Raw genomic sequence first — 13,815 nt, 5'->3', positions numbered from 1 at the left:
AACGTAGTAACACAAGGTGACGTGCACTAACTGCTCCTACCAGACAAGGGGAGCCCCTATTGGTAACACAACCACATTGTTGGTGTCATATGCAAAACACAAAAAGTAGATTGAAAATGTTTCAACTGGATGTGCAATAATCTGTATTGCTTTAACAGGATGTTATTGGGAAGTGTCAATATTACAATATGAGACAATGTTAATCACTTCATCTTCAACATTTGATCGTTTTTTTGTCCTCAGGTATCATTCACATGCATGTTCGTTGCTTGGGGCTAGGCTTGAGGTCCACCACTATGACACTGATATTATCCCTACTGCCCCTGTGGAGAGCAAGCCTAGACAGGTACTTAGCTGCCACACTTGCAGCTGGGATCTGGCCTTCACCTCCTCTTCTGCTGCTGTTCCGTCGTTGGCATTGCCGGCAACATCTCCGGGCTACCTCACAAGCTTCGTCGTTATCAATTACATCCCATAAGCCATCACTAGCAAGGATGAGGCACTCATCTTCATCACTTCTCTTAGTAAGTGTCACTTCTGGCACTGGAACTATCCATGGCTTTAGATATGCATCACCTGACATGCATTCAGGCAGCATGAGCAGAGCAAATTACAATTAAAAAAAAAGAAGATAAAATCAAGTTACATGAAAGTTATAGCAGTGAAAACTATGTTTACATGATCCTAGTGACATGCAGAAATATGGATCAGCACGGGTTGATGGTACCGTGGGAATTTAAAACTGAGCATGGCTTAATGTGTCGTTTAAATGAGTGCTCCTAGCTAGGCAGGGGCTTCACCCTCAACAGAATGCAGGCCCAACTCAGAATGCTGTCATGTGATTGGACTAAGTTGTCCAGACCAACTTGCCGAAAAAAAAAATGATGTAAAAATACTGAAATAAGAGAATTATACCAATTGCCCTTGACATAGCAAGCACCCCAAAAACTCGAACTCCATTCCAATGTATGACCTTTCCTCCGGCTGCCTCGATCCTTGCTGCCTCATCTTCTCTATCAGGCTGGTAAATATGTGCAGTGTTAGAAGCAATTTTTGAACCCATATATGAAAAGAAATATAGATGATATATATATATATATATATATATATATATATATATATATATATATATATATATATATATATATATATATATATATATATATATATATATATATATATATATATATAAGTTGACCAATTAATTTCCCCAAAAAAATGGCTGATATAAGCGTGCATATCATGATAAAATCATGATATTTTTGTTTTGAAGGTAAACATCACGAAGATTTGGAAATCGCGTAATATTTTGGTCATTTAAAGCGACAATTAAAACGTGTTTTTGGGGTTGGAATACTTATATGCCACGTTTGGGCCTGACATGAAACAAAGCTAGCCAAGTTCGTGATCATCTTCGGTGGCGAGAGAGAATTGATTTCTGTTCGTAAACTTGGTCGTGTTTGAACCATGCCTAACACTATTCTTAAAAAGTTGCATCGTATATTAACTAGTGCACGACTGCATCAAGCATTAAAGGATACGTATATATAAGACATGCATATTTTAAGTCCAAAATATGAAAAAAGCAAACAAAAGTCGCATTAATAATATTGCGAGTTTCACATCCCTGGTCATCACGCTAGGTTCATGCTTTCAATATTGGTATTTGGTACATAACATATGGAGCTCATGAACTTGGTCAAGTTTCACATGTTGCCAAACATATGTCAAACTTTGCAAATAACCCGTTTGGTTTATAACCCCAAATCATGAATTTTCAATGTAACGAAATCCAATTTGCAATTCGCCAATTCTATTCATGGCTGTGAATAAAGAATTAAGGATAAAAACGAAATGTCAAAAGAAGAAAGCAGTAATTTCTGAGAGAATATGCTTTTTTTTACTCAGAGAAACCGCTCCAGGTACAGTGCGCTGGCTCAGCCTGCCATACTTACTGTCTCTGTCCATGTCAGTGTAAAACTCCGGGAGCTTACCCCTCGACCCCAGGGAGTCGCCAATCCCCTGTGCTTATGCAGGGGGTTGAAGCCCATGGAACTTGAACCTAGACTGCCCATCAAACGGTCTAGGCTCCATCCCACTATGCCAAATCCCTTGGGTCTTCTGAGAGAATATTAATCTTATTGGCAATGCTTATTAGTTCAATACCCTTTCTTCACATTCAAGTTTCCAAGTAGGGGTCAACGGGCCTGGTTTACCAGGACCCAACCCGAGTTCTGATTAAGACCCGCAAATTTTCAATGTAAAAATGATAAAAATTATGTTTTTACCTGGTATAATAGTCCGGGTTTGGTTCATGTAGTTCTTATCGGGTCCGGGTATGTTTTTTTTTTATAGTAGACCTGATTAAACCCACGTCTGGACCTAATACCGTACCCAAAAATCTGATCCAAGTCTGGTTCCACCTGGGTCCGAACCAAACCCGACCCATTGACACCCCTATTCCCAAGTGAACCATAAAGATCAGAAGCATATATATGAAAGCACCAATGATATTACTCTTTTTCATAAAATAATCTAAAATGCCCAAGTTTTTATGATAAAGGACATAACTCTCCTCACATAATTAAGTGTACCACAACTTTGGAATTAAGAATGAGGTCAACAAAACATACTTTATGGTCCACAGAGAGTGGCATAGACTTCCTTCCCCTGCATAGGACTGCCCTAGAGTCACCACAGTTTGCAACAACTATATGTGATGATGAAACTATGGCAACCACAGCAGTTGATCCAATGGTCTCCATTCCAACTCCCCCAAGGGCTCCTACTTCCTTGTCAACTTTGGTGAAACAGTTGGTTGCTGCTTCCTCCCATGCCTGCTGTGACTCCCTGTAACCTAGATCCATGGACCCAGATATTCTAGCATCACTCATTGTCTTCTCCAATTCCTCCGGCAGTACGACGTGGAGTCGCTCGCGGCAATAGTTAGCGACCTGACAGAACCAGCATCGATCGATTTAGCAAAGGTATATATACCCACATCCAAGAGGTCAGACTCAGGTTAGTTTCAGGTCCAGACTATGTATGTCAGGTCCAACTAGACTGATCCAAGATCCAAAGAATAGGAGTCCATATCCTGGATATCGAATCAGAATCCAGTAAGCTCCGACTGATGTATTTTATGGGTATATATCTTTGTTCTGGTATCTAATCTTAGTGACATATAATATGATCATTATGATTTGAGAAATGTAGAGCTGGTTGGAAAAGGCTTTCCTAGATTAGCCAAATTTGATGAGTCAACTTTTCCTACGGGACTTGAGGCTTGGACCACTGTTGGCTGGGTCAAGTCACCCTTAGCAAACGTAAATTTAGACCCAGTCTAAAGACTCTAAGCCACTGATCTTAACTACGTGGGCTCAACCAAGCTGGTGTTTTTTTTTGGCATGTGTATTATGGGCAGATTCATTTGGAGCAGTTATGCCCTTGACAAGAGAAGAGAAAAGATAAAAAAGAGAACAAAAAAAAGAAAAAGAAAAAGGAGGGTGACTAAGAAAAGTGTCCCAACTTTTTGGACAAAATCTTTCTTCTGTGATGAAAAATATTCTAGAGTATTGGTGAAGATTTCTCAACAATCTTTATCAATTCTGTTTTGAAAAATATATTCCAGTCTATTATATGTGAAGTTTTGCAGAAAAAAAAAAGACATTTTAAAAAAATGGATATAAGGTGAACTGTAGAGAAGTTCATGAACTACATTATTTCTATTGATGGTTAAGACAACTACTCTGGTTATGTTTCGTGTGATACCCAAAGTTTCTTTAGAACTTGGAAAACTTATTGTAAATGCCAAAAACTCATGAGAATCTAGTTTTAAACTCGGTCACAAGATGTTTTACAATTGAAAAAAAAAAGGGAAAAGATAAAGACAGATATGTTCTGTGATGATAATGATATATACCTGTGCACCACCGTGGCCATCATAGACACCATAGAAATGAGCTCCTGCCATAAAGTTAGGTAGAATAACAACAGTGTCCTCCATTTCTGGCCTCCTTCCCTTCAAAGAAACACAACCAACGTCCACTTCCAATTCTTCATCACTTTTCATAGGGTCTTCTGAAAAATAAATCATATTTTTATAATTATATTGTTCAAATGGTACTCCAAAGAATTGCCCAAATAGTTGTAAAAATAGTCCATGCTCACAAGATAGGCCTAATATGTTGCCTATTTTGGATGTTCATCCCAAGAGCTTAAAAAATGTGCACATGTGAAAAAAAATATATATATATATATATATATATATATATATATATATATATATATATATATATCATGAGAGAGAGTAGAGCGTAGGTGTTTGAACAGTAGGTGCTTGCAATACGTGCTTGTTGGGGTTTTCAGTTTTTTTTTTAAAATTCTGACGGTACAGATGTGATCTATGTACTTGATTTTATAGGGATTAGCTCTTGAAGTGTTCGATTCAGACACATTGGTGAGATTTTATATGGTTCAAAAAATCAACCGTCCAAAATCTTTATAAAATTTTTAGGCTCCAAATATCATTTTTTTTCATCGAAAACACAAGATCCAGGTGTCGATTCTTCGTAAATAGACCATACCCAATACATTTATGGGGTCCGAACTGCAAAAAACATACTGAAAAAGCAAAAAAACTCATTAAGCACGTATCAATGAGCATATTTCATTATGCACCTACCTTTATATATATATATATATATATATATATATATATATATATATATATATATATATATATATATATATATATAAAGGTATATATATATAGGGACTAAAGGAAGGTACAAACCAGACAAACTACTTTTAAAAAATGATATTTAATTAAAAGCCTTTTTGTTAAATCCGACAACGCAAATGTGGTCTTTATGATAAAAACCCCAAGAACGGACTCTTATTGCAAATTTTTTTATTCATAGATTGGATTGTTATGATTTAGAAAACTTCAAAAAAATTCAAACCATTGATTTTTAGCATATTATAAAATCTTATATACACATCAAACAAACATGCTACAAGAGCCCATTTTTAGGTTTTTAACCATGCAGATTGATCGATATGGTTATATTTGCCAAAAAAACACTTTTAAAATCGATTTTCTAAAGTAGTTTTTACTTTTGTACTTTCCTTTGGTTGAACGGTTTCTCTTATATGTATATAAACGTTTTAACGCATAGATTTGACTCTTATTGCAAACTTTTTTTAGGCATAGATTAGATTTTTATGATCTAAAAAGCTTAAAAAAATTTAAACCATTGACTTTTAGCACATTATAAAATCCTATATACACATCGAACACACATGCTACAAGAGCCGGTTTTTAGGTTTTTGACCATTCAGATTGCATCCTTATGGTCATATTTGCCAAAAAAGAACACTTTTAAAATCAATTTTAGTAGTTTTTATGGTTTGCACTTTTCTTTGGTTGGACGGTCTCTTATATATATATATATATATATATATATATATATATATATAGAGAGAGAGAGAGAGAGAGAGAGAGAGAGAGAGAGAGAGAGAGAGGTGTTCTTACTTGAAGGATCACTCTCACCGATTAAAGATTTTGTGATCAGTTTGAGACTTCCAATCTCTGATTTGCTACTTCTCACCACGTTAATAGTTGCTGCAGACGTCTCCTCCATACTGCCTCACAATTTCTTAGATTCCCCGCACCACCAGAAAGGCAACAGATCCTAGAAGTAAAAAAATGCTGACAATTAAAAAGGAAAACTAAGAGAGACAGTAAGAAAAGCCCAAACTTTATTGGAGACAGAGAAACTAAACATTCACCACAAGGAAACAAAGAAAGAAAGAAAACAGAACACACTTGTTACCTTAGAACCTCACAGTAGCCAAGAAAATTTAGATCAGTGGTGTTAGGAAGAGCTAGAAGTACTGTGGTTTGCACCAACTCTTGTGTATCAGAAGAGGGTGAAAGTGAGAAAACTCAGCTGAGCAGTGTAGCCATGTTGAAGGACATAGCTTTAAAAGAGACGAAGGGGAATTATGGAATGTTCTAATCTTGCTTGGGAAGGAGGTGGCGGTGTTTTCCGTTTGATTATAAATGTGGCATTGCTTCGCTTACGTTTTGCTTTCTTACGTAAGCATTTGAATTGTGTTAGAATATAAGGTGAAAAAGAAAGGAGGGCTGCTTGACCCATCAAGCATAAAGGGTTGTCTTTTTTCTCTTGTTCTTTTTTTTTTTTTTTTGGATTACACTTTGCTACCAAAACTTCGTTTTACGATGTTATCGGAAAAACCATAGTTACTAGGAAGCGAAATGGATAGGGAAAGTGAAGCGGACCCGAAGAAGCGAGTGTTAAAAAGTAGTATGAAGCGATTTTGAAGCGAGTGTGGAAGCATGCAAGAAGTGAAAAAGCAAACATGAAGGAAACAAGAGAAACGAGTGAGAAGAGAGAGAGAGAGAGAGGTGAAAAAAAAATTAGTATGAAAAGCACAAAAAATAAGAGAAAAGTGAGAGGGAAATGCGGAGGAAGCGATGGACAAATGAGAGAAACGAAAGGAAAGCGAGAAGAAAGCGGTTCCAGCTCAGGAAGCGCGGATCCTGTAAAAGAATGTGAGTCCCACTTGTACTGAGCTACAGTACAATGGGGTGGGTTTTGTGGTTGTAAACGCTGATCCGCTCTCTCCGGAAGCGTGCCCCCATCAGGGAGGCGGTTCTAGTAACTATGAGAAAAGTATAAAGAGAAGACGTGATACTGCAATGAAAATAGCAAGTGGGTCCTACTATACATGAGGTGTGTTCTGATTCTGTATCGGTTGTTCTACATTAAACGTTTTACTTGGTCGAGGGATCAGGTAAAACTATGTTTTTACAAGTTATCATAAGGAAATTAGGATCCAGTGCTTGTTTGACTGCCCCCTTATGTGACACACGCCAATCACATGACAGCTCCTTGGGTGGGGGGGTGTACATTCTGTTGCTGTGAGGCACATGGCATGCTCTCATGTGATTGAGTTGTGTCATATAGGCGGGCAGTTAACCGATCCTTGTATCGTTGCTCATTCTAATTAAAGCCCTAACACAAGGCTCTGGCACTTGTTTTCGCATCTAAAGTAGCTATTGGATCCCTCTACACATGACAGGTTAAACTGAGAGCAGTTACGGTCATATTGTATATAAAACCAAAGTTCGGTCATATTCAATCTCCGCCACTCATTTCACTTGAGAATTGTAAGATGCATGAAAATGTGACCCGTGCAACCTTCATCAACTCATGACATATGCAGTGCTGATGAAATATAACATCATATATAATGACTATAATGATTCTTGATTAAACTTCTGTTTGGTTGTTTTAAATAAAATGTTTTGCTTGATTGAACCCCTTACTATTGGATCAAGAGTCAAGAAATATTGTAACGTCCCAAAATTTCAAATTTATAAACCTTTTCAAAAGGTTAGAAAATTTTCTTTTCTTTTTAGAATTTTTAACAAATCAGCAAAAACATTTTTCTTTGAATAAAAGAAGCAAGTTGACAACCTTGGGCGCGTTAATGTAAAAATCCATATTCACCAAACAGAAATAATTTACAACCATTTTAATAAGCTATTTGTATTAGAAATAATTTAAGTTGTACAAAATTAAGATTTTTTGAGGAAACCCTTGCCCAAAAAACCCAAAAGCCCAGAATGCGAGCTGCTAGCAGAAACAGTGAGATCCTGAGATCATCGTCATCGCCTGTCTCGCAACCTATTCATCACCTGTGCCCACAAAATAGGTCAGTTTTGCAAAAAACTGGTAGGTGCACAAGTGAGATGGCAAAAAACTGAATTAAGTACATTTGATTCAACATGCTAAGCAGTTTAAAGCAGATAATAATACAACATAATGATTCATTCAATCGCAAGTTATGAACTACCAAACAACTAGCAAGTTCTATGACCCATCAACTAGTGTGAACAAATTTATGTTTCGATATTAACTGGCCTGCGGGTACACGCAGACGCAAATCGTAGAAATAACTCAGACTAGTTCGAGCGTCTATCATTCTATGTATTTTCAATAACCCGAATACCTAGTTGAGTCCACACCTAAGGGGATGACTTTTGGCCGAGAGAAGATTCTCCAACGACAGTTACTTGACAACGGATACATCCAAATTCTGCAAAAGTTCATGGGGTCTACTACCTAGAATAATGTCTGGTAGTCCCGTCCCCTAACTCCAATGACTGGAGAGGCCAGATCTTTGCCCGTGGAATGGTTGTTAACAACTTGTCCATTGGAGTTTTTGTACCGATCCATCCTCTCCCTTGACAGAAATAAAAGGCGAATGGGTGAGTCAGACATTGCTTAACTATCGACTCATTCTACATGCTTTGATCTTTCAACCATTCGAGCATCCTGCCTATGAAGGCAATCAATTAACATTTTATGTGATTACAACATTGTGCATTTAGCACTGTTCGAGTTCACATGATTGTTTTATCCGATCATCGTAGTACTAACGAGCAGTGCATGTGTACAAGTACTCTATGATGAAAGGGATATAGTTCCTTAACAGGAGCCTAAACAGAAGTGTTTCACAAAGATGTAATATTTCTCAAACTTTACTTTTGGCATTCTTTATCTTTCAAAATAGTCGACAACTCATGCCAACATATGGCATGCAATTTTCTAGAATCTCTCATTTGTTATTGTAGTATCTGTATGACTCGCATGGCTCAATTCTGGCCTTGATGAACGGGATACGAGTTTCTCAACAAAAACCCCGCCAAAAAGTTCGTTCAAGCCCCAATTCAAGGTTACCCGAGATGTGTCGAATGCACGAACTGAAATAGACAAACATCCCCTTTTCAAATACGTAGATTTGAGTAGTCTTTGATGTTTTAGCATAACTCTCAAAAATCATCAAGTCTACTTTGCATGACTGCTCACTCGAAAAGCCAGGATCCTTTCTAGGAATCCCTCTCCTTAGTCAAGGATGTATCGTTTAATGCCCCGACTCATCTATTATTGTAAGAGGGAGAGTGGTAAATGCTTGTGTGTACTCCATGAGGATGTATCTAATAGTACGTGCGATGAGCAAAAATATGAGCATCGTGTGTAGTGGCAAGGCGGTAACAAAACATTTGCAAAAGCAAGAGCCTGAGCGCAAAGCGCGATGACAAAGTAAAGACTGAAAGCAGGAGTGCAAACACAAAGCTTGTGCACAAAGTGCGACGACAAAGGAAAGACTAAAAGCAGAAATGTGTAAGCAAAGTCTAAGCGCAAAGCGCGACGACAAAGGAAAGACTGAAAGCAGAAATGCGTAAGCAAAGCCTATGCATAAAACGCGATGACAAAGGAAAGACATGACAGAAAGTAAAGGATAAGGATCATGAAACTGCGTTCTTAAGCTAAATGTATACTCATATAAATACACACACACACACACACACACACACACACACACACACACATATATATATATATATATATATATATATATATATATTTAATTATCTTGTTAATTAATTGAACTTAATTCAATTGGTGCAATCTTTCCCTACCTTGGGGAGTTGTGAGCTTGTAGTCATCGGTGAGTGTATGTGATCGACGGCTCAAGCCGCAGGACGTAAGATTGATCCATCGTACAAGCTGAAAAAGCAAGATGCCAACATGTTATCTTAATCAAAAAATAGAGAGGACATGGGCATTGTCGTTGTTCTGTCGTGAAAGAGGCAGAGTCAGAGGCATCGTGCCCCTGCAAACCTGCTTTAAGTGTAAGAAGCAAAGGCAGGGGTTGCAAGCCCCTGCTGACTTGCTGTCAGCGAAAAAACAGGGAGGCATGGGACTGCACCCCTGCCTTCCGAGAGATCGGATAGAGGCAGGAGTTGCGCCCCTGCCTTCCGAAAGCGAGAGTAGGCAGGGGTTGTGCCCCTGCCTAACAAGGTGGAAGAAAGGCATGGGTAAAGCCCCTGCCTAACAAAAACAACGAGGGAGGCAGGGGGCTTCACCCCTGTCTGTCGAAGGAGCAAAGAGGCAGGGGCGAGGCCCCTGCACATTGGTCACAAAGGGGGAGGTAGAGGGCTTCACCCCTGCTTACCGAAATTAGTGGAGGCAGGGGCGACACCCCTGCCTACTAGAAGAAGAAGGTGTAGGGAGGGGGCTCGGCCCCTCCCCTACCAAACTGAGGGTGCAGGGAGGGGGCTCAGCCTCTCCCCTGCCAAACGAGAGCACAGGGAGGGGCTTGGCCCCATCCCTGCCAAAGGGTACGCAGGGAAGGGGCTCGGCCTCTCCCTTGTACAGGGAGAGGGCTCGGCCACTTCCCTGTTGCTGGAGGGTGCAGGGAGCAGAGAAGGGGCTCGACCCCTCCCCCACCATCAAAGGGAGCACGGAGGGGCTCGACCCCTCCCCTACCGACTCAACGAGAAAGAAAGGGAAGAAAAGAAGAAGATGAAGGTGAAGAAGAGGCGGCGCATACCTGGAGGGGGTCGCCTGCGCCGATCCCAATAGCAGGAGAGAGCCGAGAGAGATGTAGGAAGGAAATAGGAAGGAAGCAGTGGCGAGGGTCACCGGGGTGGCCTCCAGCAAGTAGAAGAGAGAGGGTCGGGGGAGAGAGAGAGAGAAGATAGGGGACGAAGAGAGGAACAAGAGGGGATGGGTTTCGAATGTGAAACCTTTCCCCCCTCGCTGCCTTAAATAGGCACAAGGAAGGGTGGCCAGAGTATGGATCCGGGTCAAGTCCAGATCAGACTATTTGTTTTTTTTCATTGGATTTAACATTCTACCCTCCTTAAAATAATTTTATCCGTGAAATTTCTATTAGATTCATTGATCAAGGTACAAGTCAGGGTATTTCTTCCTGATATTAGCCTCAAGCTTCCAAGTGCATTCCTCTATTCCATAGTGCTACCAACGCACCTTAACAAGCGATATTGTCTTCGACCTAAGCACTTGGTCTTATTGATCAATGATTGCCATCGGTCTTTCTTCGAACGTCAAGTCATTTCGAATGTTCACATCTTCGTAATGAATGATGTACGACGGGTCATGAACATATCTTCTCAACATAGATACATGGAAAATATTATGCATCTGAGCATACTAAGGAGGTAGCGCTACATAGTAAGTCGCCTCACCGATCCGATCTGGGATCTCAAATGGTCCGCCAAATCGGGGACTAAGCTTTCCCTTTTTCTCGAACCTAAAGACGCTATTAGTCTTTTATAAAAACCATATCTCCTGTCGAGAAAGTAAGTTCTCGACGACGCCAATCAGCGTAACACTTTTGCCAACTCTGAGCAGAATGGAGACGTTCCCTAATTATCTGTACTTGATGAGTATAATGTTGTAGCACTATCGGTGAATCCAGCTTTCGTTCACCAACCTCATCCCAATAGACTGGTGATCGACAAGGTCTCTCGTACATGGCCTCATAAGGGGCCATCCTGATACTAGCATGATAATTGTTATTATACGCGAATTCTGCAAGACTGGTATGAGAATCTCATTCTCCCTTCCAATCCATCATGCAAGCTCGCAACATGTCCTCTAAAGTTTGAATCATGCGTTCATATTGTCCGTCAGTCTAAGGGTAGAAGGCAATGCTAAATTTTAACTTCGTGTCTAAGGCCAATTGCAGTTGCCCCCAAAACCTTGAGGTGAACCTCAGATCACGATCGAAGATGATTGACACTAGAACACCATGCAATCTTACAATCTTTCAGACATAGAGGTCTTCCAAACTATACAATGACTGACTAAGGTGGATAGGGAGGAAATGCGTCGATTTGGTGAGTCGATCTACAATCACCCAAATCGCATCATGTTTCCTCCTCGTCCTCGGCAACCCGACAATGAAGTCCATTGTGATCTCCTCCTACTTTTATTGTAGAATCTCCATCTGCTGCATCACTCCGCCTGGTCGTTGGTGCTCGATCTTAATCTGTTAGCAAGTCAAACACTTTGAGACATACTCAGCTACATCTCACTTCATTCTGCTCCACCAATATCTGTGCTGCAAATCCTTAAACATCTTTGTGCCTTCTGGGTGAATTGTGTATCTTGACTTGTGAGCCTCTACGAGTATTTCATCTTTTAGAATAGGATCTTTTGGAACCCAAAGGTGATCCTTACACCATACACTTTCTTCCTTATTCAGACGGAAAGGGGTATCGGCCTGCTGCACTAGAGCCTTCAACTTCTCGTACTGTGCATCGATCTTCTGCCCGACAAAGATCTTGGCCAATAGCACAAGATGAGCTACCATACTAATAGACTGATTGAATTTTGAATAACCGCAAACGATTCCCACGATACCAAATCCTCGATCAGCTTCCAACCAGTGAATAACAAGTTAATGAAAACACTGAGAATCTTGCGACTGAGGGCGTCGGCCATGACGTTCGCCTCTCCTGGGTGGTAGGACAGGGTGAAGTCGTATTCCTTGAGGAATTCCAGCAAACATCGTTGTCTAATATTTAGCTCCTTCTGCAAGAATAAGTACTTAAGGCTTTTGTGATCTGTAAATGCCTCGAACCGCTTCTCGTACAAGTAGTGCCACTATATCTTCAACATGAAGACCACCGCTGCTAACTCCAAATCATAAGTCAGATAATTCTTCTCAAGAATTTTAAGTTGGCGCGATGTATAGGCGATCACTCTATCATTCTGCATTAGGACACAATCTAAGTCTATCCCAGAAGCGTCGGTGTAGATCATGAAGCTGCCTTAACATGAAGGTAAGGCCAGAATAGGAGCAGTTGTAAGACGCTCTTTCAACATCTGGAAACTACTTTCGCACTTATCATCCCACATAAACTTAGCATCTTTCTTTAAGAGCTTCGTCATGGGTAGAGAGATCTTAAAAAAGTCCTGGATAAACCTTTGGTAATACCCAGCTAATCCGAGAAAACTCCTGATGCCACGAATGTTCCTCGACTGCTGCCAGCTTAGTACAACCTCCACCTTCGTTGGATCCACGAACACTCCTTCCTTGGAGATAACATGTCCCAAAAATATAATCTCCTTGAGCTAGAACTCGCACTTGGAGTACTTAGCGAACAAATGGTCATTTCGCAAAGTTTCTAAAATAATGCTTAAGTGCGCACGATGTTGCTCATGGATTTCAGAATAAACCAGGATGTCATCGATGAATACTATCATGAAGGTGTCCAAAAAGGGTTTGAACACCCTATTCATGAGGTCCACGAAGGCTGCAAGTGTGTCCAAAGAGCATGACCATAAACTCGTAGTGCCTGTATCTGGTCCGAAAGACCGTCTTGTAGATATCATCTCCCTTAATTCTGAGTTGATGGTACTCAGATCTAAGGTCGATTTTTGAAAAGATCCTGACCTTCTGCGGTTGATCGAACAAATCTTCGATGTGCGACAATGGGTACTTATTCTTTATTGTGGCCTAGTTGAGCATTCAGTAGTCGATGCACAACCGCAATGATCCGTTCTTCTTTTTCATGAACAAAACAAGCGCTCCTCAGGGCGAAATGTTGGGGCGAATGAATCCCTAATTTATTAACTTCTGCAACTGCTTCTTAAACTCCTCAAACTCAGCTGGCGCCATCCGGTAGGGTGCCTTAGAAATCGGTGTGGTACCTTGAAGCAATTCAATGTTGAATTCTACCTCTTAGGGCGGGGGAAGTCCTGACAACTCCTTCGGGAAAACATCTGAAAACTCATAAACCACATCCATATCTCTAATAGAGACTCGCATCGGTTCGGACTGGATGACACTAACCAAGAAGGCAGTGTATCCTTTCTTCAAGTAGTTTTGTGCCTTTAGCGACGAAATCAGCTTGCTCGCCCGAACGAGTTTCACGATCTTGAATTCCACCTTGGGCATTCCTGG

The 13,815-nt window shown here is 40.3% G+C and overlaps 2 protein-coding genes across 2 annotated transcripts; both read right to left on the bottom strand.

Moving 5' to 3' along the window:
• Positions 1-250: 250 nt before the first annotated feature.
• On the bottom strand, positions 251-5,645 carry LOC149830539 (putative protein phosphatase 2C 6). The gene is made up of 5 exons (XM_090015481.1): positions 5,537-5,645; positions 3,923-4,080; positions 2,634-2,954; positions 916-1,021; positions 251-576 (listed from the first exon to the last, which is right to left on the bottom strand). The coding sequence occupies exons 1-5, from the start codon at positions 5,643-5,645 to the stop codon at positions 251-253; spliced, it is 1,020 nt and encodes a 339-aa protein (XP_089871607.1).
• Positions 5,646-11,937: 6,292 nt separating this feature from the next.
• Positions 11,938-13,809, bottom strand: LOC149830538 (uncharacterized). Its single transcript, XM_090015480.1, has 3 exons — positions 13,705-13,809; positions 12,270-12,440; positions 11,938-12,189 (listed from the first exon to the last, which is right to left on the bottom strand). The coding sequence occupies exons 1-3, from the start codon at positions 13,807-13,809 to the stop codon at positions 11,938-11,940; spliced, it is 528 nt and encodes a 175-aa protein (XP_089871606.1).
• Positions 13,810-13,815: the final 6 nt, after the last annotated feature.

Source organism: Nuphar pumila, chromosome 8 (assembly GCF_984573655.1).
Source record: "Nuphar pumila chromosome 8, dmNupPumi1.hap1.1, whole genome shotgun sequence".
NCBI classification, from domain to species: Eukaryota; Viridiplantae; Streptophyta; class Magnoliopsida; order Nymphaeales; family Nymphaeaceae; genus Nuphar; species Nuphar pumila.
Note: the sequence above shows the minus strand (reverse complement) of the source record. Positions and strands in the feature narration are given on the sequence as shown.

Bases quoted from the DNA above. Each gene is read 5' to 3' on its own strand.
- LOC149830539 (XM_090015481.1), bottom strand. From the start codon at position 5,645: ATGGAGGAGACGTCTGCAGCAACTATTAACGTGGTGAGAAGTAGCAAA. The intron at 4,081-5,536 runs GTAAGAACACCT...TTTATTTTTCAG, and splicing joins CGGTGAGAGTGATCCTTCAA to AAGACCCTATGAAAAGTGAT. The intron at 2,955-3,922 runs GTATATATCATT...TGGTTCTGTCAG, and splicing joins ATGGCCACGGTGGTGCACAG to GTCGCTAACTATTGCCGCGA.
- LOC149830538 (XM_090015480.1), bottom strand. From the start codon at position 13,809: ATGCCCAAGGTGGAATTCAAGATCGTGAAACTCGTTCGGGCGAGCAAG. The intron at 12,441-13,704 runs GTTAGTGTCATC...TTATTCTTGCAG, and splicing joins AAGGATACACTGCCTTCTTG to AAGGAGCTAAATATTAGACA. The intron at 12,190-12,269 runs GTATCGTGGGAA...CTATTGGCCAAG, and splicing joins GGAAGCTGATCGAGGATTTG to ATCTTTGTCGGGCAGAAGAT.